Here is a 27317-nt window from a genome sequence, read left to right as displayed (position 1 = left end):
TTCATGCAGGGATTTCAAGAGATTTTACAAAAATTGCGTTGAGTAGACCTGCATGTACTATCTTGTTCTTGAACTACTGGGTCATGCTAAGTAGCTGGAAAGAAAAAAGGCAAGGGCATAATAATAGTAATTACCATTTTAGTATTAAATACTGATATCACATTGTTTATAAAAGCATCTTAATATGTATAATCTAATATCACCCTTGCGACAACCACCTGAGTCAGACTAGACAAACATAAGTAAACTCAGTTGTACAAATAAGGAGACAGGCTCAATGATCCTCCCTTTCCCCTCTTCCACTGAGGTTCTTCTATATGGTGCAAACTTGCAAATTAGAAAAGGTATATACAACCCTCCTTCCTGCACACTAAGGGTTTGGGGTCAGAATGCTTATGGAATTTAGTCGCCTCATACCCCCTCCATGTATAACTGTACAGTGCAGCCCTGGCTCACGGGCAAGTAAAGAGTAGTGTAAAACTAGAACATCAGAATAATGCCATTACACAGGTTCCTCTGAGTTATACCTATGCATGAACACATGGTAAAATACAGTGTGGGGTTCCCATAAAAGTAGGGAGTTTGCAGGTTGCAGAGCAGTTAACTAAAGTATTATGTTTGCAAGTCACAAAAATTTGCTTAGAAGACGACTTTAAATGTTTACGGCTGCAAACCACAAAAGAAAAGTTAAACTATCTTCTTAAAAAAGGAGCTTCTATTCTACCATGTGAAGTAGCAGAACATTAGAGAGAAAATGACAGACATTATAAAATGTAAATCCCCTTCATATTTTTTTATCTATATACATCTTTATAATTACCAAACACCTTTCCTAATGCAACTGGAAATTAAAAACAATTGACTCAATATACAGCATGATCATCATTATCCTGGGATCTTTGGTTTCTGTGGCTAGGTAAAATTTAGGAAGACTTATTCCCCATCTGTTCAAACGTAATCTCTAATTTCAGATAAAGAAATTATAGCACATCAGTAAAGTGGAATACTTTGCTGCCAGTAAAAATAAAGCTATAGGGGGAGGGTATAGCTCAAGTGGTAGAGTACATGCTTAGCATACATGAGGTCCTGGTTCAATCCCCAGTACCTCCTACAAATAGAAATAAATAACTAAACCTAATTATCCCCCTCATAAAACAAACAAACAAAAAATGAAGCTATAGCTCTATCTTTATTAGCAGGGTATGGCAGATTTTAAAAACATATCACAACCAGTAACTTCATTTAAAAAATTAAAATTAAAAAAAAGTATCACAAAATAGTATTATAAAGTGAGCTTGTAAAAAATGTATATACACTTAGAAAAAGGTTGGATAAAACTAAAATTAAAAATAATTACCTTTGGATGGTGGGATTATAGAAGACTTTCTTTATTATATTTTATTTTTGCAATAAACATATTGTACTTTTATTTAGGGAAAAAAGACTCTTATATTTAGGGTAGAGGGGAAAGTCCTTAATAAGATAATATGATTTTATGGATCCAAATGCCAAAGGCGATTTTTGTTTTTAAAACAGCAGCAGCCTGAAAGGATTAAATAAACTTCTAGGAAGAGATAATGGTTGGGAGAAAAGATTATTATTTTTGTGGTTTTGTTTATTATTGATAACTTGTATGCTTCAATTTAACAAATTATAATAACAACAAAAACAACAACAACAAAACGAAACTGAAGAGGCATCAGCCAGGAGTCAGAATCCCCCAGAGGGATCAAATGTGTGTAAACACTTTGAAAAGTATCAAGTGTCTCGAGACACCTCACAATTGAACTAAAGCATTTATTGACCTCCCAATACAAGTAGCAGTAATGTGTTGTGTCTTACAATTTACAAAAATATTTTCAAATTATATTGATTCATTTTTCCCTCACCCACCATGAGCTTGTGAACCATGAAGGCATTATACATAGTGGTTAAAAGTGTTAGTTTCTGGCACTAGACTGCCTAGGTTTAAACTTGCTCTTCCTTTCTTTGTTCTGTGGCCTACAGCAAGTTATCTAACATCTCTGAGCATTTCTGAACCTCAGTGTACCCACCTGTAAAATGGAATCAATAGCTTCATTGTCGTAGGCTGATGTACTCATTAAATGAGCTGATACATTTAAAGTACTTAGAAACAGCAGCTGGCATAGAGCAAAGACTTAATCAATATTAGCTCTCTTTAAGATAAATATTATCATACCTATCTGAGATATGAGGAAACAGAAGCTCAGGGAAATCAAATAATTTGTTGTGTCATACAGCAGAGACCAGATTCAAATCTAGATTTGCCAACTTTGGATATATTTTTTAGTCTGTATAGTAATCATTCAATGAATGTGCTGCCTGAGTCTTTCCACTGACACCACACTGCCGTGGGTGCACAGAATTTGTAATAGACATTTCAAAAGAGACAGTCCTTACCCTCCAGATATTTATAATCTCATTGAGGAAAACTGGATTTTTTTTATTCCATAAAAATATCAGTGATATTATTACTAAGCAGAAAAGTCCTAGTTCCCAAAAAAGCAGAAAAATGAGAGGCTACTGGGTGCCAGAGCAGTGAAAGAAGGCTTTTGGAAGACATGGCATGTCAGTTGGAAGCTGTGGTACTAGAAGGGGACCCTCTCTCTTGGACTTAGATGCAGCAGGGTTTTTAAATGACTCAGTATTGTAGCTGAAGCCATATGACCTTTACAGCAGATGAGGAAAGCTTTCTCTACAGATAAGTGGTCAGCTTCTTTCACAAGGAATTCTTCTTGCTTCTCCAAGTGCCAGAGACCTCAGCCTAGAAAGAAGACTGAAGAGAGGACGCAACCTTGTAGGAAATACAATGACGTGAGTCAAAGAGGCAGCGCCACTGGTCTGTTTGGTATCGTTTGAGTCACTCGAATCTATAAATAAGCCTGCAAGTCGCAGTGAAATTAGTCCCTCTGTTGTTTATGTAATATTTTCACAAAAAGCATTTTTACAACTCTTTTAAGGGTGGTCCCTAATCACAATTTATCCTGGCCTGAGAAAAGATTTTAGGAATCAATCCTATAGTTATGACAAAAGCCAGAAATGATGTAAAAATTAGTATTCCAACAGCCAACTCCATACATTCTTTGACCTCCTACCAAAAGCATTAGGAAATCTGCTGTATGTTCCTTCAAAGTAAAGACCAAAGCCTGGAGAATACAAGGCTCAGCCAAGCTTCCTTTTAGCTCTTCAGAGATTTTTTTTTAAGGGGAGGGGGAGCGGGGAGGTGGGGGGTTGAAAGCAGTCAAAAGATACAAATTTCCAGTTATAAGATGAATCAGTAGTAGAGATGTTATTTACAACATGATAATAAAAGTTGTTAAGAGAATAATCCTAACAGTTATCACAAGAAAAAAATTAATTTTGTATCTATATGAGGATGGATGTTCACTAAATTTACTGTGATCATCACTTCATGATGTATGTAAATCAAATCCTTACACTGTATACCTTAATCTTATACAGTACTTATGTCAATTATAACCCAACAGTTTGGTGCAGCCATTGTGGAAAACAGTACAAAGAAAAATGGTTTTGTTTTCCCTTAGGTGCATAGCCCCATCCCTGTTCCTCTAAAATCAGTTAGTTCTACAAGTTGCTTTAACATTAGCCTGTGAAGTCCAAGAAGTGTTAGGACATCCACAGTAACTGGGGCAGCCAGTTCCTGGTACCCAGTTCAGAGAATGCCAGACTCCTCAGCCAAGCCACTCACACACTCCAGAGGACAATCATGGACTCACACAGGTGCCAGGGTGAGGCACCTTATCTGGAGAGATTGACAGAGAACCATAAACTTTAAGAGATGGAACGAGTTGTAAGTTGAAAAACTGTGAACCCACACACAGGTGGCCATATTATAATTTGTGCCAGGAGCCCTGATTGCCAAACGGTCAGTCCAGGACTAAGGAGTTATGTGATTTTCATCAACATTTGAAGTCTCCAGTTAAGACCTTGAAAATCAACTTCCTCAGAACTGTACGGGTCAATGGATAGGGTCGCATGAAATTTTACAACGGGAAATCAGGCAGTATAAAATTATCAAAACCAATATTGGCTCTTGGAGATTCTGGCTTTGGAGAAGTTTGGGGGTTGAGTCCTGCACCTGTTCACTTCTAAATGTAATTAAAAGTCACAGCAGAACAGTCCTCCAGAAAAAAAATACCAGCCTCAAAGAAAGTAGGCTACAATTGCTTCTAAGAGTGCAGCATATAAGATGTTTGGAAAACTGGACAATTCCCCTGTTATGCAAATGGTGGTGGTGGTTACATTTGGTTGGCAATCTTCTTCAAGGGCAATCCGGACTTTTTAAAAGGGCACAATTTTTCAAAGCATGTGCCAGGATAAACTAGTGTGGTAGTGGTTAGAAAACATGTTTTGTGTTTGTCAAGAGGTTGATCAAAGACTACAGTCCTATTTTCTCATGAATTCATCATAAAAACACATCAACTATCAGCTGAATGTTTGCAAATATGCCCTGGTCTTAAAAAAGACTTCACAAAGATCATTTTATCATTCAAAAGGCTCATTTAGAAATATATTCTAGCACTACTTGTCCCATTCCAGATTCAGTTTCCCTAATCAGCCTGACCTGTCTCTCAGGAGGAAGGGATGAGAAATAAGGGGCTGGAGGTGGCACAGGTGAAGGCCCTGGTGCTAACACTGGCAATGCCACAATTGGATCACCAGTTCCTGCTCCAGTTTCACCTCCACTGCCAAGAGCACCTTTCTTGACATCCTCAGCAAATCCCATACTGACCAGGTCGGCTGGGGCTTCAGCTTGAAGCCAAGAATCACATTGGCTGCTCAATTTATTACACGTTTGTTTGTTGCATACCTACTACTCGCCAATCACTCTCAGAACCCCGGGGTAAGAAACAAGAGAGCAAGGAGGCATGGTTTCCACCCTTATGAAGCTTAGAGTCTAGTGTAAGTCAATGACAGTTACAGCAAACTTCAGGTTTTCTGGCCCACATACTTCTTTCTCTGTTTCAGTGACTTATGTTTTGAGTGCTTATGAGGTCAGACACTGCGATGCACTGGTGATTAGGCCTAAATATCCATAGATATGTCTGCAAGAAAGCTTATCATACTGTAGCAGTGGGAAACTTTGGATTTATTCGTTCATTTGACAAAATTTATTGACCTAAACTTAATGTAAACCAGGCACAGTGCTGGGGGTGCCACAGTGAACAAAACAGACAAAAGTCCCTGTACTCGTGGAGCTGGTATTGCAGTAGGAGAGACAGGTAGGAAACAAGATCACTAAGATTGCTAAGGGTGTTAGAGATTAGAGCAACAGAGAAAAAATATAAAGCAGAGAAAAGGAAAGAGAAGGTAGCTGGGAACGGCCTCTCAGGGAAGAGAACACTCAAGGACAGACCTGAAGGAAGTGAGGGAGGGACCAGGCAGACAGCTAGAGAACAGAGTCCCGGAAGTACAAAGGTCCTGAGGTGGAAACCAGTGTGTGTTTGAAGAAGCGTGGGGAGGCCACTGTGGCTGAGGCAGAGTAAACAAAAGGAGAGCAGAGGGAATGAGGCCAGGGAGAAGAGGTGAGAGTTGGTGTGGGCGGCCTCCTCAGTCATAGGAAAGCCATCCCCTGTCATTCTAAGGGAAATAAAAAGCCATTGGATAGTTTCAAAAGCAGAGGTGGTAATGATCTGACCTAGGTACTAACCAGGTCACTGCTACACTGAACATCAGTTACTGGGGAAGAGGAGGAGAAAAAGGAAAACCAGTGAGGAGGGTATTGCAGTCACGCAGGCCAGAGATTACTATAGGTTAGATCAGGTATTGTCAGCGTTCTACCGACTTGGATTCTTGTCGGTACTCTTTAATTAATAGAAATTGATAAGCAGCCAGACAAGAAATTAAGGCAAGGCTTTATTGGGACTGGTGTTGCAGCACAAAAGAATGAAAACAAGTAACAGGTTCCCTTGCTCCCTGAGGGAGGTGGGGTGGGTGTGTGTGTGGTTCCTTAAATGGGGTGAGGGTAGGGGCTGATCCGTGGGTCAAGCCAGAGGTGGTATGCCCATCCCCTTGTTGATGCATGTGCAGGGATCACACACAGTACCCTGCTTTTCCCCCCAACACCCCAGTAGTAGCAGTTGGGTTTTGATCTTGTTGTATCTTGTTGCTCATAATTTGTCCCAACTATACATGCACAAGTTACTGTTAGTCTCTTATATGTTTTTGCTCAAGGAGACGTTTGCCCAGGTGCAATGAAGGGCGCCCAGGGCCCAGGTCCCAGCCTGTCTCAAGTGGAGATGATGAGAAGTGGCAGAATTCTGGAAGGTAGAGTAACCAGGATTTGGTGATTATCAGTTGGGCTAGGGGTTGAGAGAAAGGGAAGAGTGAAGGAAGATATCAAGATTTTTCCCTAGCATAGAATTACCATTAACTATAGAATGAGTAGATTCTTGGAAGGGGTGAGGGTATTTTTGGACATGTTAACATTTGAGATGCCTCTGAAACATCCAAGTGAAGATATCAAGAAGCCAGAAGAGTACATCAGCCTGGAGTCCTTAGCCATGTCATTAGCTAAGCCTGACATAAAGATGGGATGGAAACCCACAATGTTAGATGAAATCACCTAGGGAATAGGGAAGAAGAAGAGGTCCAGAAACTGAGCCCTTGGGCACATCTCTGGTGGCATTTCATGTGGCTTTTACTTCTTCATAGTCCTTTTCTATATTGTCTAAATTTTTACAATGTGTTATTTTTCAACAAACCCTACAATTCTTTGGAAGAGAGAAAAAAAAAAGTCAAAGAGTCCCTTTCAGGAAACCATGAGGAGCAAAGCATCAGAAAAGACATGTGTGCTCCCTAACCACAATCCAATATGGTACATGCTGCCAATTCAAAGGCATTAGGGAGAAATTTCTCTTGCCCTGAATCAGTTCATGACCTCCTTTTGGAAGCTTAATCCATCCTCTGTGATAACAATGATGAGGATGAAAAGCAAAACTTGATTATGTTTGCTATGTGCCAGGCATTGCATTTAAGTTCCTTATATGTGTTAGCTCACTTCATCACCTCAAGAAACTTATGAGATTTGTTAATAACTCTTATTAGCCTCCTTCTTACAGTCCAGAGAGTTGAGACTTTTAGAAGGTAAGTCATTTGCCTGAAGTCTCACAGTTAATAAATGGTGGAGCTAGGATCTGAACGTGGGTTGTTTCACTACTGAACTTACACTCTGAACCAAGGCTAAATGATAGTGCCTTGTGCTTTTATTCCAAGAGCTCTTTATTAAAATGCAAAACAACCCCAGGATAAAGCTGCAATCTTAAGAACTAAAAATGTTTTATACACTTCTAGGTATAACACTTTAGGTACTGACATCTTTGCTTTCCACTCTATTGTTAACAACTTAAAAGGGTCATCTGCTAGGAAAAATATGTGAGTTGAGAAAAGGTGCAAATGTCACTTGTTTATAATCCTGCCAGAGCTACTCTGAAAGTCATATTCCTAAAAAAAAAAAAACAAAAACAACAACAAAAAAACAAACAAAAAAAACCTTTTGGTGCACAGTAAAAAATCTCAGCTTTATGTCAATTTTCCCTTCTTGAAAGTACTCACAGTAAGCTTGCTTTGGATTAAATGGCACACTACAGTTTTTAGCAATTTCTATCAGGTACTGTTCCACTAGAATCTGGGGTTCACATTCAATTTACACATTAGCTGCAAAATAAGGAACATAATAAGTTTGGTCATACACATACCTACAGAATAAAAAACAAAAAGAGTTTAAGAGGCCTTTCACTTTTGAATAATTGTTCTTCATTTTTCTAGTCTCTGTTATGTAAGATGTATAATTTTTAAAAGATGTATAATTTAGCAACAACAAGGAAGGGCCCAGCTTATATCTTAAGAGAGCCCTATCCTGGAGTGAAGGAACCAAGTAGAATAAGAGGAAGAAAATACACATAAGAAAAAATATTTTTAATCAAGAATTCTGATTTTATGATAAGTGTTTTGAATTATGTCAGAGATAATAGTCAACATATTCAGCAAGGAGCACTACCCAATCAGAATGGACACCCTGAATGATAACGTCTACCAGCCTGAAACAACTACTGAGGCCACATTCCTGTGTCCCAGCTGAATGTCAGTCCTGAATTATGTATGTGGTGATGATGTAAGATGTTCAAAAGTTGAAACTTCTAAGTTGGATTAACTGTCTTCATAAAACTAGGCCAGTTACATTTAGGAAAATGTATGCTTTCTTCAGAAAGAGATCAGCTCAGTTTTCTTGACTCTAGCTTTTTGATAAAGATCTGAGTTCTCTAGTCCAAAATCTTTATTCAAAGTTGCTCTGCCTCCAATGCAAAACTTACTTCTAAACATCTTTCAGTCTGCAGAAAATTATATGTTCTGAGTTAGCTCATACTTGCTTTTCCCGGACTTCTTAGTTTAGGAAAAAATGTGTGTCTCTGGAAATGGTACTACCTGAGAGATGACAGTTCCAATCTCACTGGTTTGACACAGCTGACCATCTTCTCAGAGGTACTTTTCACCCAGCTGATTAGATACCTGCAGCAAACCATCACCAAGGAAGAAAGAAAAGCAAAAATTCATCAAGTCACAGCAACTTTGCTTTAGATGAAGAACCACCAAAGCAGCAAAAATCACTTTCGTGTTACCTCACTGGTAACACTAGTGATACCCTCACCTACAGTCATGGCACAGGCCGTGACTCTGTTTGCAACTTTTTTTTTTTTTTGTCTCTGTTTCCAACTTTTCTACAAATCTATACTGTATTTTTACAGCTCAGGGGGGGAAAAGACAACTGTTTGGTTTTAAAAAGGGCCTTTGGACTGACATATTCTTATCAAGCAGGGCGAATTCTCTCTATTAAGTAGAGAGAGAGTTTGTTGTGGCCTGGATCAAACTAACCCATTGACACAGTCCCAACAAGTTAGAGCCCACCCACCCCACCACTAGTGGCAGGGATGTCTTATTGCTCCTTTGAGTCTGACAAATGATGCCAGTTCAGCAGGTCTCACTTTGTGGCCTGGATCAAGCTAACCCGAGCCAGCAGCAGGTCACAGCACAGCTAGAGGATCTCCACGGCCTCCACGAGGTAGTCTTCTCGGATAATTTGCTCCACTCGGACCCAAGCTCGTTCATCTTTCCCAGCAGCCAGATGGTCAGTCACCTCCTTCCTTGTTTTCTGGGCCTGCTGGACTGCCACACAAAGAACACATATAGAATGACTAGCAGGCAAAGAGGAGTTTGTTGAATAAAAAGGTGCACATTACCAGATAGTATGAGATAATGTTTTTATAAAAACAAACAAAAATACACGTGATATAGCATATATGCATAAAGTTATCAGTGTTTCCAACTAGGTTGGTCGTTCTCAAAGTGTCATCCCTAGATCAGCAACAGCAGCAGCATCTGGGAACTTGCTAGAAATGCAGATTCTTGGGCCCACCCCAGAAATACTAAATCAGAAACTGGAAGTGGAGCCCAATGATCTGTGTTTGAACAAGGCCTCCGGATTCTGACGACTGTTACAATGGGTTACTGCTCTGGTGGGGTCCTTCAACAGGTGATCTTTATTTTACCCTTTCAGCTTACCTTTGTGTTCTAAAATGTTCCATAGTGAATATTTATTATTTTTGTAACAAGGAGATTAGTTATTTAAAAAAAGAGAGTGCATGTCATGGTTTGCATTGAAAAAATGTTTTCATATATACAGTTCCATTTGATCTGATTAACATCTGTGTGAGATCTGTATGTCATTTGAATTTTACAGCTGAGGAAATAGAGATTTTGAGAGGTTATTTGGCTTGCTCATATTCACATGATTAGAAGTAACTGGTTAAATTGGAACTCAAGGCCAAATCTTCAGGCTGCAAATTCCTATGCTTTTCCCCACATTATGCCATGGAATAAACAAGTAGAATCACTGCTGGAGACATAACCAATGTAACCTGTGGCAGGCTAATCCACTGCAATAAGGAAAGTCTTACTCCCTTGAGTTCTCAACTGATGACTGAGCCTGGGGAAATAGGCTTTTCACAAGTCAGGAAAACCTGAGCCTCCAAATTATGTCTGTCCGACACCATACCCTAAAAGCAATGCTCACCTTCTGATCATGAATAGAGTTGCTCTGTCCTTGCAAAAAATCTTGACATGAGACTGAATTTGAATCTGAAATAAATGCAAAGCTCAGTGCTTGGAAGGTTGCTTAGCTAAGTCCCAAAGTAGGAAAATGGTCTTTGTACATCTGAAAAGGTTTGAGTAGATAAGAGTTCTCTATTTTGGTGGCAAGAAGTCCAGTAATTTGGACTTAACATTACATTTTAGTGTTTGTATAGTTTGTGTTACAAATAGAACCCTGGAGTGACAGAAGGTCAAGATTATTATATCCCTTTCAAAAGGAGTATTTTTAGGTAAGCCAGGGCTCGTTTGCTTTATTTATCTCAAACTACTCAGGCAGTCCACGTTTAAATTTCTTCATTTGTAAGAAGAGGATAAAATTTATCTGAATAATATGTATCACTCATTGTCAGGATCAAATAAAACAACATGTGGGCATGCAGTTTAAAATTCACAAATTCTGTATACGCCATCAATGTCATCCTCTTTGTTCCTGGTGATAATAATGGGTTTCCCTAAATTTCATTTATTTTGGTTCCTTAGGTCTCTATTATCTAACTAATGCCCAAGCACCCTCTGCAAGACTTGGCTAAAGAATGCCCCAAAGTCAGTTTGGAAGTTTGAACAACATCTGCCTCTCTACGACTGTAATCTAGTTGATTATAATTATTCAATACTAAATACTGCTATTTACGGAACACTCAGAAAATTGCACTTAGATGCAATATTAATATCACTGGAACTCTCCTCATCCTCAGTGATCATCAGTTTCTCAGTTTATTGAGAGGTTAATAGCCCATGTGACTCACTGGAATAAGGAAAGAGCAAAAGGCAACATTAATAAGTTAGACTTCAAGAAAGAAGACAGCATGCATCAGCTACTACTCCTACTCCTTGGTGTAACACTACTTGAGCTGTTGCTTGATTGAAGAAATAGGATTTTGTGTGTGTGTTTGAAAAAAGCTAAAGCAGCTCTCCCAGAAAAATTTGCCCAGGAGCTCAAACGTAATACCTACTGCACATCTGGAAAGGTTTGACTAAATTTCTCTATTTTGGTGGTGAGAAGTCCAGTAATCTGGACTTAACATTACATTTTAAATCTTTGGAAACTTTTTTCCTAATTAAACTGTTTATTTTGAGGTAATTACAGATTCACATGCAGTTTGTAAAAAGTAATAAAGAAGCACCCAGGGTACCCTTTACTCAGTTTTCTCTGATGGTAAAATCTTGCAAAATCAAGATATTGCTATTGACACAGGCAAGATACAGAACAGTGTTTGGAAACTTTTAAATGATTTGATGACTATAATAATCATTCCCAAGTTGCCACAAGTCACAAACATTTCCTTAAATTCCAGAGTTGCTCAGTTAGGTCTTAAGAGATATGTCACCTCATGTGGGTGGGGGGTGGTAGGTGGCATGGAAGAATGCACAGTGACCTGAGAAGCAGCTTGCTGTACTGTCTGGAGCATTTACTCACTTGTCTCTTTTTTTCCGGTAATTTTAGGTGATTGAAAACCATTACAAGTTGACACGAAGGGGATCAGCTTTGAAGGCAGAGCTGAATATGATTTTACAAAGGGCACAGCGACTCACAAATCACCTTGCTGAGCAAGTTTCTCAGCCAAAGAGAGAGTTATCTAAGGCTCTAATTTTTCCATATCCACTTTATTCATTCAACAAACCCTGTGTAAGGAATTCCTGGCTGCTCAGTACTGGCCTGAATGCACTTGCTTCTCTGTGGACCACTTCCCCAGATATGACTCTTTCAATTCAAGTAAGGGTTAGATTTTCTTGTTTATTCTAATTGTCAGTGTTTTTACTGCAACTTTTGAGAGTTCTGCAGGAAGTCTCTGACAAAAATGAAAGCCTTTGGCAAGTGTCTGAGGAAGTAGACAATAGAGGGAGATTCCCCTCCCTCAAGGACATATTAGTCACTTACAGAGAAATAATATGACCTCCTTCTAAATAAAATATTAATTTGAAAGGGGAATCTCCATTGGAATCTGGAGAGGTTGTGTAACATTAAAAGCAAATGGAAATAAGAACGTGAATGGTTCAGAGAAGTAAATAAAACAGAAGCTCGAAAATTGCACATTCCTACATTTGGGCATCTAGAAAAGCTTTTGAAAAATAATCTAATACCAGGTACCACCACATCTGTAGGGAAAGCTAAATAAGCTGTTTCTATAATTTCAATGTATCCTTGAGATTAGTTGTTGTTGTTTCTAGTATTGGATATGGAGATAAAAGTTCCTTCCCCAGAATGACACCTTGACATGCAGAAGCATACAAGCAGGAAGACATGGCAATATAGGAAAAGCCACCTACTCCTCTGGTTATGACACACATGCTTTCCCAACTTATCAGTACTTCTCTGTGGTTTGATCCCTTAATGTCAGAAAGAGTTGGGATGGTTGTCTGAGTTTACTCTGCCTGAACTACAGGTCTAGAAAAATCACCAACCAGGAACTAAGTAAACACTGAGAGCTGTTTTGAAACTCCTGCCTGCTTTTAGGGAGAGTAACCAGTGTGGCACGGTTTTTCCTTGTAATATATTTCCTACTAACAGAGTAGTTCAAGCTCTCTCATCACAGAAATTCAATCTACACATATCAAAGGCATTTAATAGGAATCCATGGAAAGGGAACAGATGGCAGTTTAACTTTTCAGTCCCCAAATACCCCATACCTTAAAAATTCTCTTTTCATTTCATCAGTTCTTAAAACTCCGCGGGAATTTAAGAAAAACTCAGTGAAAGAAAACGAAAGGTTTTCAGATAAGATTGAAAACAGATAACTAACAAATAGACAAAATAGAGGAGAGTAGAAATGAGGAAATGGGAGGAAAAGAGTTAGCAAAGGAAAGTCTCCCAGTTTGGGATATCTTTGTGAAATTTCATTCAACAACTATCTATTAAGCCAGTCACAATATTTAGAACTCTGGGCTTACTTGATATAAATAACTTAAATAGAGCATTATGCAGATTCCAGAGACTAATACAGATTTTTAGAGAAATGAGGAAACTTTTGGTTATTTCAGTGTCTTAAATCTAAAAACTCTATTAGTCTACTTATCACTAACATTCTTGTCAAACTGTCACTACTGGGCTTCCTACCGTCAATATGTACCACTAAAGAAATGAGGATTGCTTGGGGTAAAGAGTTCTAGAAAAGGATACAGCAGACATGACCCACCCTTTTGGGACAGCAGCACCAAACCAGGAAATCACCTGTTTCACCAATCAGAACATCCTTTTAAAAAAAAAATTAGACACGCCTTTGCACCACATTATTATGTTAATGACTGGTAGCCAAAAAACTGTTTGCAACTACTAGGGTTGGCTCTTTCAACTTTGCCTGAAAATCAGGTCTCTGGGTGCATATCTTGATCTGGGAGAAATGGACTATCCTTGAATACACTTGGATAGTCCAAAAGTCTCTATCTTGGCAGTTTTAATGCCAGTTGAGTGACCTAAGCAACAAACCAGAAAACATTCTGCTAGTTAGCATTAAAATGGAATCACTGAGCGACCACAGGACTTCCTTCTTGGCCAAACCGAAAGCGAAGACAACCGTCATGAATCATATTAATATTCACAAAGCAAAGCCCTCTCTTGATTTAGATGGCTACAAATCAGTAGTGTTTTCCTATGTTTTACCCACTGGTGCAAGGTGTGTGTGAGAGTGTGTGTGCCTGTGTGTGTGGTGTTCAATAATTTTGATAATTCTTTATGTCCATCTGGGGAGAAAAATCAAAGTTGAGATCTAAGGTTTCCCTAGAAAGAATCTTAGCAATCATACACTTTATTTGTATTTTAACTTACTCATTTTAATGTTTCTAAGGTAACATTCTCATAAAAATTCCAAACAATAGCATAAATCCCTTCTGTTCCTTTTGGCCATCACCCGATTCCACCTTCCTTCCCTGAGATAACCAACTAGTTAACACTAGTTGTCACATAGCTTTCCACTCTTTTTCTGTACTAATACATAAATACATGCAACTATAACATTATATGTTTTTTACCATTAAACACGTGATCTCACACTGTACGTATTTGCTTTTTTTTTTTTTTTTTCACTTAAAATGTTTTGAGAGCTCTTCGATCTACATTTTACACCCATCCCTTCATCTGGTTCAAGCTCCTCATTTTGCAGAAATGGAAACCCAAGTCTAAAGTAGTAAAATGATTTTCCAAAGGCTGGAGAGCTAGAGCCCAGCCAGAAGTACTTTCAAAATCAAACAAAAATCAATTACTATGTATTGAACAAAATCTGCACAAACTGAAAAGGGAAAAACCCACTGTCTCCAACAGTTCATTTTTCTCAGTTTAGTTTTGTATGCAGGAAGTTTTAACATAGACAAAAGCACAAATTCAACTGGGGTTCATTTTTTCCACTTAATCAGATATTCATATTACTATAAAGTCGACTAGGTAATTGGCAATGAATGGTCAAGCCCTATTCTCACTAAACTAAGCTGCTTCACCATTGTACTAAACACCTTCCTCTCATTCCTCACAGGCTTTCAAGTCGCTAGCTTCACCTGCCCCTAGATTCTGGGTCCGCCCATTCTCATCCCCCTCTGAGCCATTTCTCAACTCTTAAAAAGCCCCCATCTCCACCCTGGGTCTCTAGAGGGAATCTCCTTACGCTCCGTGGCCGGGGTCGCCTCTGGGTTCCCCGAGGTTCCCAAGAGGAAGCTTCACAAGTGAGGCCCCGAAGTCCAGGAAAAGAGGGTCTCTGATGGCCACGCGTCAGGGCTCTGTTTGGGTACCCGCAGAATTTACTGGAGAGATTGCAGGGTCATTGTGGGGTCAGGGTGAGGGGCTGGGCCCAGCCCTATTCACGTGACCGGCCCCAGAGGGAGGAGTTCGTTTTCCCACCACAGGGGGCGCTGTGGGTGACCGGCGGGTAGCCAGCCCCTTCCCATCTTGGGTACTCCTGGGCGTAGCTATTCGGCCCCGGCCGTGACGTAATCTTCCCGCGCCGGGGGTGGTAAGCGCTTGACGCCATCTTCGGGCGCCCGGCTTGGGGGGCGCTGGGTGTGGGGCGGCTCCGGGGCCGGGGATGGCGGCGCCCGCGGTTGCGGCGGCTCCGGGACGAGCGGGAGGAGCCCGGAGAGCGACGTGAGATGGGCCGGTGAGTGTCGCCGGGATTGGGGGCCGCAGAGTCAGACTCACTGAAGCCAAGCAGGCCTGGGCTCCGAGCTCTGGAGGAAGTGGCCCCCCGGAGCCCGTTGCTCCGCTGAACGAGGGAGCGAAAGAGGCCGCGCCTAGACCCTCTATCTCTTCTCACCGGCTTGGCCCAGAGAGTGGCCTCAGGCTCCTTCGCCCCCGCGGCTGTGTCCTCGCGGGCCGGGGTGTCCAACTCCCCCGGGCGGGAAAGGGCCCCCAAACAAGGAAGCATCGCCTGCGGGGCCTCGCTCATGCCCCTCTGCTTGAAAGATCGACCTCCTACTCTCTAAACGAGGAATTCCCAATTTCGGGCCCTACTCCTGTTGGGGCAAGGATTGCGGGATCACGGAAAGCCATTATCCCTAGTCTCTTTCTGGCGGGCGCACCTCTCGCCCTCAGCGCATTCGGGACTCCAGCTGGGTTCAACCTCTTGATCCCGGGCTCTGATGGCAGCGCTAGCAGCTCTCCGGAATTGTAACCGTTCTCTGTTAGCTCTGTTGGGGTCACAAACTGCTTCTTCTCCTGGAGAAATCCTCATTGAGCTCCTCCAGAGGCCGAGGTTAAGATTTCCGAAATGTGTTTTGCGTTGTAGGAACCTAGTGCACAGGTTTGGCTCTTTGTTGTCATTCCCGCAGACCTTTTGCCTCTTTCAGTCCTTTTATTATCCTGTGATTGGCTAACCTCTCAGTGACCTAGACTCAGTTTTTCTTTAATGTTTTAGCTGCAAGGAGCAAGGATCATTCTGGGATTGAAAATGTGACCCCAGTTACTGTTGGGAGTGAGGGAGAAAGCTAACTGCTTTTCAGTTACTGGAACTGCTGGCAAAGAAGGGATGCACAACTTGTGCCCACTCTGTAAATCTGTGTTTATGGGACCAAGAATTTGGTTTTCCACCTTGTTTTTCTGTCTTGTCACTTTTTTTGTACATTCACACCTTGCTGATCTTGAGAGAAACAATCTTTTCATTTGGTTTGAGGCTTGCAGTGTTCTAGAGGACTGATACACCACAGTGGGTAGTTTCTCCCAGCATTGGTCAGTGCAACTTTTTGTTTTCAGAGGTTAAGGCTCTGTTCTGTGCCAAATGTTTCTGGTGTGTGTAGATTCCGATATTGACAGTTTAGCATGAGTTTTGTTTTTCCATTGGTAGCTTTGTAAGGACAAAGTAGTGCTTTCAGTTCTGTCACACCTGATTTAGCACATGATACAGAGCTGCCACTTAGAAGATTTTACACACACACACACAAACAGGAGCCTGTTTTTGTTGTTGTTGTTTTTTCCCCTGGAAGTCTGTTAATAAGGCTTCCCCTTGAGTGACTCCCCTTGACCTCTTTTTCTGCCCCAGAAACAAATAATCGTTTTTTTTCCTCTAGTGCTGCTTTTCTCATTTAAATAACCTCCACATCTGTGTTTTAATCAGTCCTGAATAAAAGTGAAATCTGTAAGGTTGATTTTTCGTGCTTCTCTGTTCACCTGGGGACAGTGTTGAGTCTTCATTTTTATTTGTGCATTTACCTGAAATTGGGATTGGAAGTAAATTTATTAGTCTTTGGGGAATAGGTACAGGTAGAGAATGAAGAATGCGATGTAAGGAAAACAATGAAGTTTGACACATAAAAAATTTTTCCAGACACAACATTGTAAACTGACTATATTTCAATAAAAATATATTTTAAAAAAATTTTTTTCCTGAGATGTATTCCTACAAATTAGAGCTTAAGATAGGGTTTTTTCTCTGTTCAGCTGCCTGGGTACCCTGGATAAATGTGCTGTTATTTCTGGAGAACAGCATGAGGGGGGGACTCCTGGACTTCAATGTCTTTGTGGTTTTGGAATTACCTTTTTTGATTATCCTGGGGAAGGTCAGAAGCTAGGCTTCTGCTTACTGTATTCCTATTCCTTCTAGGCTCCCAAACCAGTGGGGAGGACACTGCTTCTTAATACAGCTGCTCAGAATCACCACCGGAAGCTCAGGTAATAAAGGCATTTTGGATACCTTGTTTCAGAGAAATATCTGAAATTCAACCCTGGAAAAACAGAACAGAGTGTAATAGCATAGAAATCTCTTTTCAGATCCAAAGAACTGAAACCTGATTGGAAGAAATAGGTGACATATTTCATATTCACTGAAGTGTTCAGACCAAAAAGATACTTTATGACAATGGATAAAAGCAAATGGATGAAAGGTGACAGTGAAGGAAAGGGGACAGAGAACTTTCTTATGAATCATACAGACTAAGATGGCAGTAAACTGGTTTGTTTGGAGGAGTGGAATGAGAATTTTAAGAAGTAGTACCTAGAGCAGACCTACAATGGAAAAGGAGCCACTGGCAAAGAAAAACACAAAGGAGAAAAGAAAGGGAATGAGTGAAGAAGGCAAATTAAAGGTGATCAGTGAGAAAAAAAGAAGTCTTGCCGGACTAGCGAACACAAAGTTTATGTGAGGTCGGAAGAGTTTTGTTGCTCTTTGAGGAGGAGGAGAAACAAATAAATTGTAGAAAACACTAATACAGTCACTCTCTCCTAGTGCCCAAGTTTGAATGTAGTATTTCATGGGGCGAAGAAGATACTGATTTTCGTAATATGTTTAGGGAACAAGGTTTATAAAAACAAGACAAGCAGACCTCAGGACCTATTGACACCTTGGTCCTTGAGGTAGTGGTAATAGGAGGCAAAGGAGTTTAGCTAGGCCTGGGGTGGGGAGGATGTGGATAGGTGAGATCATAACCCAAATTAGGCTGGGGAAGAGAATCAAGGATGAGGTCATACGTTCAGGAAAGAAGATAACACAGTAGTCTGGTACAAAAGAAAAAACTTAGGAAAAGGAGCTAGCAGCAAAGACTATGTGTTCAAATCCCCCTTGGGGAGAAGGCTTAGAATAGTTAAGCTTCCCATCACTGGCACAACTAATCATGAAACTGTTGGTCTTTTGGGGGTTGTGGAATCCACAGGTTATTTATGAATTGTTGAGTGCTTGTCCTTGTAGCTCTTTGTGGTTTCCGTGATTCTTTCTTTCATGTCCTAGGCTGGATAAGTGAGAGGGTAGCATCCTTGTCTGCCCCTTTCTCATTCCTCTTTTTGCCCCAGCATTCCCATTTGTTACATCTTCCTCCAGGGGCACAGTTCCTTACTCTTTCCTTTGACTTGGTTTATCCCTAGGTTACTTTTCTTTGCCTCTGATTTGTTCCCTAGCAGATGTGGGCGCCCCAGCCAGCAGCAGAGAGGGGTGCAGGGGAGCCACAAAGAAGCCCCTTCTGATGCCCCAAGGAGCAAGCCAACCCCTTCCAGGAGGCTCCAGGAACACCACAAAGCAATATGAAACCTGTTCATGAGAGGAGTCAGGAATGCCTTCCACCAAAGAAACGAGACCTCCCCGTGACCAGCGAGGATATGGGGAGAACTACCAGCTGCTCAACTAACCACACACCCTCCAGTGATGCCTCTGAATGGTCCCGCGGGGTTGTGGTGGCCGGGCAGAGCCAGTCAGGAGCCAGAGTCAGCCTGGGGGGTGATGGAGCTGAGGCCATCACTGGTCTGACAGTGGACCAGTATGGCATGTTGTATAAGGTGGCTGTGCCACCTGCCACCTTCTCCCCAACTGGCCTCCCATCTGTGGTGAACATGAGCCCCTTGGCCCCCACATTTAATGTAGCGTCTTCACTGATTCAACATCCAGGAATCCACTATCCCCCAATCCACTATGCTCAGCTTCCGTCCACTTCTCTGCAGTTTATTGGGTCTCCTTATAGCCTTCCCTATGCTGTGCCACCTAATTTCCTACCGAGTCCCCTCCTTTCTCCTTCTGCCAACCTCGCCACCTCTCACCTTCCACACTTTGTGCCATATGCCTCGCTCCTGGCAGAAGGAGCCACTCCTCCCCCCCAGGCTTCCTCCCCGGCGCATTCATTCAACAAAGCCCCCTCTGCCACTTCCCCACCTGGGCAGTTGCCGCATCACTCGAGTACTCAGCCACTGGACCTTGCTCCAGGCCGGATGCCCATATATTATCAGATGTCCAGGCTTCCTGCTGGGTACACCTTGCATGAAACCCCAACAGCAGGTGCCAGCCCAGTTCTTACTCCTCAGGAGGGCCAGTCTGCTCTGGAGGCAGCTTCTGCCAATGGACAGAGACAGCGAGAGCGAAATTTAGTAAGACGGGAAAGTGAAGCCCTTGACTCCTCCAACAGCAAGGGTGAAGGCCAGGGACTGGTGCCAGTGGTAGAATGTGTGGTGGATGGACAGTTATTTTCAGGTTCTCAGTCTGCACGGGTGGAGGTGGCAGTGCCAGCACATCGAGGGACCCCAGACACCGACCTCGAGGTCCAGCGGGTGGTTGGCGCTTTAGCTTCTCAGGACTATCATGTGGTGGCAGCTCAGAGAAAGGATGAGTCCAGCCCCCTCAACCTGTCCCATCATAACCCCGACCATCAGGGTGAAGGGCGAGGGTCAGCCAGGAACCCAGCAGAGATGGCCGAGAAAAATCAGGCCCGAGGGTTTTACCCTCAGTCCCATCAGGAACCCATGAAACATAGACCTTTACCCAAAGCAATGGTTGTAGCCAATGGCAACCTGGTGCCCACTGGAACTGACCCAGGCCTGCTGCCCATGGGCTCGGAGATCCTGGTGGCATCAAATTTGGACATGCAGGCCAGAACCACCTTCCCAGACAAGGAGTCAACGCCACCCCCCATTACCTCCTCCCACTTGCCCTCCCATTTCATGAAAGGCGCCATCATCCAGCTGGCTACAGGGGAGCTGAAGCGGGTGGAGGACCTCCAGACCCAGGATTTTGTGCGCAGTGCCGAAGTGAGCGGGGGGCTGAAGATTGACTCTAGCACAGTCGTGGACATTCAGGAGAGCCAGTGGCCTGGATTTGTCATGCTGCATTTTGTGGTTGGTGAGCAGCAGAGCAAAGTGAGCATCGAGGTGCCCCCCGAGCACCCCTTCTTTGTATATGGCCAGGGTTGGTCCTCCTGCAGCCCTGGACGGACTGCACAGCTCTTCTCTCTGCCCTGCCATCGGCTACAGGTGGGAGATGTCTGCATCTCTATCAGTTTACAGAGCTTGAACAGTAACTCAGTTTCTCAGGCCAGCTGTGCTCCCCCAGGCCAGCTGGGTCTTCCCCAAGAAAGGCCTGAGAGGACAGTCTTGGGACCCCGAGAGCAATGTGACAGTGATGGGAAAAGCCAACCGTCAGGAGAGGGCTCCCGAATGGTAGAGCCCTCACAGCCGGAGCCTGGTGCTCAGGCCTGCTGGCCAGCCCCGAGCTTCCAAAGATACAGCATGCAAGGGGAGGAGGCACGGGCTGCGCTGCTCCGTCCCTCTTTCATTTCACAGGAGGTAAAGCTGTCCATCGAAGGGCGTTCCAATGCGGGAAAATGAACCTCTCCCAGACCCAGACTGGGGTTTACCCCAGAGCTGGGCCTCACCGTGAGCAGGCAGAGGATTTGCACATGCCGAGCAGGGAATGGCTCTCTTGGCAGTGAGGCTGGGGGGAAGAGGAGGCACGAAGGCAGCCTCCCAAGGCAGGGTCTGTTGCCCATTACCCCATGGCATCCTTTCAGGACAGCCCCAAAGGATGCTGTGACGGGCAGCAGCAGGCCTGGGCCAAGGAAGGAAGAGGTTGCATGCAGGATAAGAAACATTCCAAATATCTGGGCCTCCCTGTTCTTTCCTCCCCATCCCCAGCTCCTGCAAGGGGAGAGTCAGGCTTTGGGAGCAGGTGGCAGAGGGAGGGAGCAAAGAAAGAGCCAAAAATGATGATCCACAGCTTATAGTAGCAGTTCAACTGTCTGAAGTTTTTTCTTTCCTTTTTGTGATGGGAGGGCAGGAGGCCCCGTGGTTGGAAATAAGAGGGTTCCCACCCAGAACTCTTCTTTTGAGAGCTGTGCACTTTAAAGGGTGATTTTGTTACAGATGTCTGTGGCTGGGTTTGTGGGGGACTCTGCTTCATCCTCTGCTTCAGCCCTTTCCTGTCTCTCCCTACCGTTCCTCCCACAAGGCTTCTAGCACCAGAATAGAGCAGCCCCTCCAGGGTTCAGAGTGAAGTATTGCCTTGGCAGGGGCCCAGTTGGGGAACTATGGAAGAAAAATCCGATGGCTCTAGGCAGGGCTTCTGCAAAGGTAGCTGACCTAACAAAGCTCCTCCTACTCAGCATGCCAGACCCATGTTGAAATTATATGAATCTCTAGTTGGTAATGGTGACTTTTGAAAGAACCAGTGGACCCTTTTCCCCAGGTCCCTACAGCCCCTCCTCTGTCTTGTCTATGTTGTGCCTAAGTGCCTGCGCTGCCCCCACCCTTCTGCTGCCCTAACCTCTCTGCATGGTGTCTTGACCTGGGCCTAATTTGTAGCTGTGCTGCCTCTCCCCTTCTGCAAAGCTAGTTTTGTCCACTCTGACCAAGACCTATAGTTTTTGGTGTGTAGGGGGCTCTCTGGTCTCCCTTTCAGTTATATTCTCTATTTGTAAAAACTCAGAATCATGTCCCCTCCTCTTCTGCAGCTGAACTGCTTGGTGGAGCAAGAAGGGAGCTATACCCTGAGTCAGGGCAAGTCCAGCTGAATGGGCAGTGCCCATCCTTCATTTTTACACAGTCCCTTTCCCAGCATTCCGGCTTCTCTAAGCTGTCCCCTCCCACAGCCAGCTCTGAGGTTCTGGGATAGTCTTGATAATGTTTCAATACCTGAAAAGTCTAGATTCATTGCATGGTGGAGTATTTCTCTATAAAGAGTATTTTCAATCTTAGTTGCATTTGCCCCCCTGTGTCTTAAGCCCACTTCTTCACAGCTTTTAGCGTCAGCTGGGACTGTGGGATTCCACTGGGTATTGAGAATGAGGCTCCCCCATCAGCTTTCAGGTGGGTGGGTGGGTTTTTTGTTTGTTTTTCGGGGGTCTTTAGACTCTTGAAGCAACTCAGGGTATTGTCCACTCAGCTCTCTGGTGAGGCTTCTCCCAGGGTATAACCCTGGCATTTCCTTTCGAGATGGACTGGCCAAGGCCTGTCATCACGAGTCCCAAACCTCTGAGATCTGATCTCTTCTCTGTCAAAGACTCTGCAAGTCTTGTGACCTCTCGCTCTTTCACTTCCTCCCCAGCTGCCAAATGGGGATAAATAATCTTACCTACCTCCTGGGGGGAGGGGAAGTTCTGAGAATGGAGTCATTCTTAGTGTTCAGGTGCTAAAGGTTGTTCTCCTGGGGGAACAAAATGACTGAGAATGGCTTGTTTGCTACAAGCCCTGCACTCCACTGTTCAATTCCTTGAGAACAGTTACCTGTCAGCGTTGAAAGGCCTGTCCAAAGGAAGCTGCTGACCTGACCACCAGTACTTAAGTCTCTGGTTCACCTCAGAACCAGACAGCAGCCCTGTCTGGTGAACACTCAACCGTGTATGCATTTGGGATCATGTCCTCTCCCTTCTCTGTCCCCATTCTCTCTGAATGCTGCTTTCTCTGGCTTATTTCCTACAGTGGGGGCCTGTGGGGCTGAGTCTTGAGGAATCCTCTCAGATGATGGCCCTGGGAGAAAGCCTCATTTCTGGCTTTTCCGTAAACAACTCATTCCTAGTTTCTCCTACATGGGTTTCTCAGAAATCCTTCCTCATTAGGAAGGCTCATCAACTAAATTTGGTGACAGGCACACAGTAGGCACTCAAGAAATACCCACCGAGGATACTAACTGAGCTTCCTCCTTATGGGAGCAAACCTATATCTAACCAGATACAGGCCAAGTAGTTTAAATCAAATAACCCTCCACTTCCCAGCCTGGTAAGTCCCACTTAATCCTGAAAAGAGAAAATCTTGTGCACCTTGGTAAATTGGGCCCTGAACTTCCTGCTGCTGTTCCTCTTCTGTCTCTTGCTGGTGAAGCAATTCCAGAAGCTCCCCTAATACTGTGCCATGCATATGTATTATGTTAATACTTGATTTTGCTGAGCTGCAGGGGTGTCTGGTAAAGTATGGTCTCCTAGGGAAAGAAGCTCTGTGCTTGAAATCTTGGTCAGAGCTATGGCATTTCCCTTACCTTTTCCCTCTTGTTCAGTCTTTTCTTCCAGGCATAAGGAATGAGAGTATGTGTCCATTCTTCCTTACAAAGATTTCCTAAGTTTTATTATAAGAGACCTAAGCAGTTTTGAGAGGGTAAGCATTTGGTGAGAAGCATTTAGGGAATCGACAATTGAAGAAGGCCAATTCCAGTGGTAGGACAGTCCCGAGTTTAGGGATAGAAAGGAAGACTGCTGAGTCTGGCACTAAACAGAAATGACTGTACCAATTTGGGAGTAGGGGAACCATGTAAAGGACAGGTAATACATCCGAATCTTGGATTACCATTCCTATCAAGACTAGTGTGCACAAAGGAGGCGGGGGTGGCGTGGCGGTGGGAAAGGGGAAACTGGGGGTTCAGAGCTGGGCACTTGTACCCAAGGGGAGGGACCTCAGTGGATCTGGACTGACCCTTCTACACTCTTGGTCCCAGGTGGTCGGAACGCCAAGGGCTTTGGTCTGTGCTGCTTTGCCACTGCTGCTGTCTGCTCTCTGTCTTGCCTGCTGCCCTTTGTAGCTCCCTGTCTTTCTATGTCTTTGGCCATATAGATGAAATCCAGGCTTTCTGTCCATTCTTACATGTGCAAGTGTTACATTATAGCTAAGTAGTGTTGAGTAGGGATAGTATGAAATGCTGCTGGTGGGCTGGTGAATCCAAAGGGATATGGCTTCAGTGCTTGTTGGGAGCCCTTTGGCTCCAAATATCTGACTCTCTTGAGAGAGAGACAAGCAGGTCCTGTTAGTGGGTGTTTTCTGTGTGTTAACTTCTTTCCTTTGTGATATTTTGTATCCTGATTTAAAAACTAAATGATGGGGAACCAGGTTAGGGCCTGTGTCAGCATCCCAGGGAAGTTCATATGGCTCCAGTTATATGGATTCTGGGGTTGGGAGAGGGTTTGAAGTTTGAAATAGCCCCTCAAGTAGGGTTTAACTTTATTTTCACCCCTGGGCATCATAGAGGATGCACAGGGTGGTGGTATGATTTAAACCTGTAACAAGCAGGCATGTTGAAGAGTTGAGTGATCACACTGGAGATAAAGGGTGAACATGGGTTGACTGGGAAAGGGCCTGGGTCCATTGGAGTAAAGATAACCTGATTGATTGAATTGGCCGTGGGAGATTAGGTCACAGTCTTAAAAACAAAGTAAATAGGGCAGAGGCCAAGTTTTAGGGAGACTTCATGGCCTCCTAGGGCTAAGTTTACTAAATCACACTGAAGCTACAATACTTTCCAGATGGGAAAAAGTGTACACTACAGTTGAAGAGCTGAACCATGCTAGGTTGGATGTTGACCAGGAACCTATTAGCCCTTTGCTGGGAAGCCTTCACCCTCCAGCTTCCTGGGATAGGGAAGGCCTCCCACATTATGCAATAATAAAATAAGCATCTGGGTCTTTGCAGCTGTCAGTGCTCTTTCAACTCTAGGATCCATCTTTGGGCCAGAAGCCTGATTTGGGCTTAGGATGACTCTGGCCCTTGAGATGCTAGAGTCGACTGCACTCTCTCCTTACCTGCAGACTATGCACAGTGCCTGGGGTGGAAGGAGGAGAGGTGGTGGTGTGGTTTGCCCTGCTGAGCCTCCCCAGCAGGAACAGTAGTAATAAATGCACTTTTCACACTAAGATTTCTTTATTAGTTCTCCTGTTAAGTCTAGATCCTTCCCTGGTAGGTTGCAAACTCAAAAATCTGTGTGATCCCCAAGCCATTCAACTGCAAATGCCCAGCAGTGAAGATGGTCTCAAATTGGGTTCCTGTCTGCAGTGTGTGTGGCAGCAGCCCATGTGCCTTTACCTGTTGTCAAACTTGCAAGCATTTATTTCTGTCTTTATGACTGTCATGGGGACTGAGGTTCTTGAGAGAGAGAGAGAGAGAGAGAGAGAGAGTGGGCGCGAGCAAGCTGATGACAGTGGTTTTACACCCACTCCCCGGACAGGGAGTTTGCACGTAGTTGTGAGCTGTGAGTGGTTAGTGCATCGCTGGTGTTGCTGAAGGCAGGGTTCATCCCTCATTTGCTTGACAGTCACATTCAAGAGAAGCTTGTGTTGGGGAAGAGGCTGTACTCATGGCAAACTTGAAGTATTAAAAATAAAGCTGTCCCCTACAACCTTCCTAGTCACACACAGGATCCCTGTAGCCAAAACAGTATATGTTCCAGCTGCAGAGAGCAGATTGCTCTCAGCTTGCACAGCACCTTAGGGGAGGGAAGAATCTATGGATAGGGAATGGGGTGGAGAAAGGAGGTTGGGAATGTTGTCATCCAGGTGGCTTTAGGGTCCTGAGGAGTAGAGAAGGACGGCACTGGGGAGGTCTGATGGTTGGATCTGATTTGTGTAGGAGTTCCCTGTAGATAAAATTATTGATCCCCCAACTACTATCCCCAGTATGTAATGGCTAAATTAATATGTAATCAACTGCATTGTATCTAAAGCCTTAGAACTAGTCAGGTGCTCCCCCCACCCAGTACCATTTCTTACCCTCTAATCCTACCTGATCTTTAACAAAGCATTAATAATTCTAAGGATAATCTCTATTTTGTTGTGCTTTTTTGTAACTGTTTTAAATAAATCAATTTGTACTGTATATTTGTACTTTTGTGAGATCCTTTTTGCTGTTTTACCATTTTAAGTCTCTGTACTTGGCTACACATACAGATTGTATTTTTTATTGTTAATGCTCTTCTTATGGATACCTGCATTTAACTTGTGGACTATGTAAACACAGTATATATCATTATCTATATATATCTATATATCTATCTATATAAACTACTAGCTTTTCCTTTTGGTGTTTGCGCCTTCTTCCTATCCCAGCCTCAGATGGTGGCCATTGGGTGGGGGATAGAAGCCCTGTGTGGCAGAGCTTGTAACAGAGAGCAGATGGTGCCCATCTTCGTGAGGTGGGCTGGGGGCAGATTGCACAAGCTAGTCCTGAAGCATGGTCTGCACATTGTTTGTGTGTATTTCAGAGGCCCAGGAGTCTTCCCAAAGACTTAGATACTATACTAGCACAGTCAGTCACAAGAACACGTAGACGTCCTTGCTGCTAGGTTTTCTCAAATTCTTTTCTCAGGAATACTGCCAGAAATTTCTGGAATAAGTAAGCTCCAATTGTACCTACTGCTTCTAACTTAGAAAGCTTACCACTAGTAAGAGGTGAAACACTCAGATACGTGATAGTGACCCATTTAATGAGCACTTGTTATGTGCCACAAACTATCCTAAGTGCATTATGAGCAATCATTTGTCCTTACAATTATTTCCATTTTATTGGTGGGGAAACCAAGAGGTTTAGGTAACTTGCCGAGAGTTTCACAGCTATTAATTGGGAGTACAGAATGTTAAATCCAGGCATCTAATTCCTGAATTTGTTAACTCATAGTTTGTTGTGGAAATTAAATGAGATAATCCACTGAAGTGCTCAGAACAACTTTTGACACATTGTACTCAGCGATTTTGAAGCATCCCAAGTAGGACTTCAGTATAGGGCTGTGAGAGAAAGCCATTTGGTATTAATTTTTTATTCAAATGTCCAGTACTTTGTAATAAGCTTATTAAAATTTTAGTGTTTTTCAAAACAAATATTTCAGCATGCCTAATAGGAATTAACCCTCGTTTGGTGGAGAGCCAGTTAACATTCTTAAATAGCCTTGGACCTATGGAGGTCAGAGAGAAGTCCAAATTTCCATGTTATGATATTGGAAGAGGTCCACATTCCTGGCATAGTTATTTTTCTAGCTACAACTTAACTAGGGCACTTCCTTCTGGACCTCAAGATCTATAATTATCTAAACTGTATGCAACCTTTGGTGCAGGCTAAGGAAAGTTCTCTGCTTGTTCTGTACCATCACAGAGGCTTTTTAGAAATGACCTCAGCTCTTGTCTACTCCATGGTTTGGCAGCCATACAAACTGACAGAGTTGTCATTTTGCTCTGGCCTTGACCAGTGTTGACTTGGGCTCTCCTATCACCTTAGT

The 27317-nt window shown here is 43.2% G+C and overlaps 2 protein-coding genes across 3 annotated transcripts in view; one reads left to right on the top strand and one right to left on the bottom strand.

The window, feature by feature from the left end:
- Positions 1 to 14963, bottom strand: part of AP1G1 (adaptor related protein complex 1 subunit gamma 1) — an 81686-nt gene extending 66723 nt beyond the window's left edge. Inside the window, exons 1-3 of the mRNA XM_032486664.1 lie at positions 14781 to 14963; positions 9024 to 9204; positions 8467 to 8550 (exon numbers count right to left, since the gene is read on the bottom strand). The gene's annotated coding sequence lies outside the window, so the exon portion shown is untranslated. The remainder of the gene's footprint in view (positions 1 to 8466; positions 8551 to 9023; positions 9205 to 14780) is intronic.
- A 168-nt stretch (positions 14964 to 15131) lies between these two features.
- Positions 15132 to 26122, top strand: ATXN1L (ataxin 1 like). 2 transcript variants are annotated; one of them, XM_032486667.1, is made up of 3 exons: positions 15132 to 15269; positions 17208 to 17275; positions 18497 to 26122. In XM_032486667.1, exon 3 carries the CDS (start codon positions 18617 to 18619, stop codon positions 20681 to 20683), a length of 2067 nt encoding a protein of 688 aa, XP_032342558.1. In that variant the 5' UTR covers positions 15132 to 15269; positions 17208 to 17275; positions 18497 to 18616; the 3' UTR covers positions 20684 to 26122. The 2 variants fall into 2 exon arrangements, with proteins under 2 accessions (XP_032342558.1, XP_032342559.1); XM_032486668.1 differs by having other exon boundaries at positions 18494 to 26122.
- The last annotated feature ends 1195 nt before the right edge of the window (positions 26123 to 27317 follow it).

The sequence above is a fragment of the Camelus ferus genome, chromosome 9 (genome assembly GCF_009834535.1).
Source record: "Camelus ferus isolate YT-003-E chromosome 9, BCGSAC_Cfer_1.0, whole genome shotgun sequence".
NCBI lineage: Eukaryota > Metazoa > Chordata > Mammalia > Artiodactyla > Camelidae > Camelus > Camelus ferus.
Note: the sequence above shows the minus strand (reverse complement) of the source record. Positions and strands in the feature narration are given on the sequence as shown.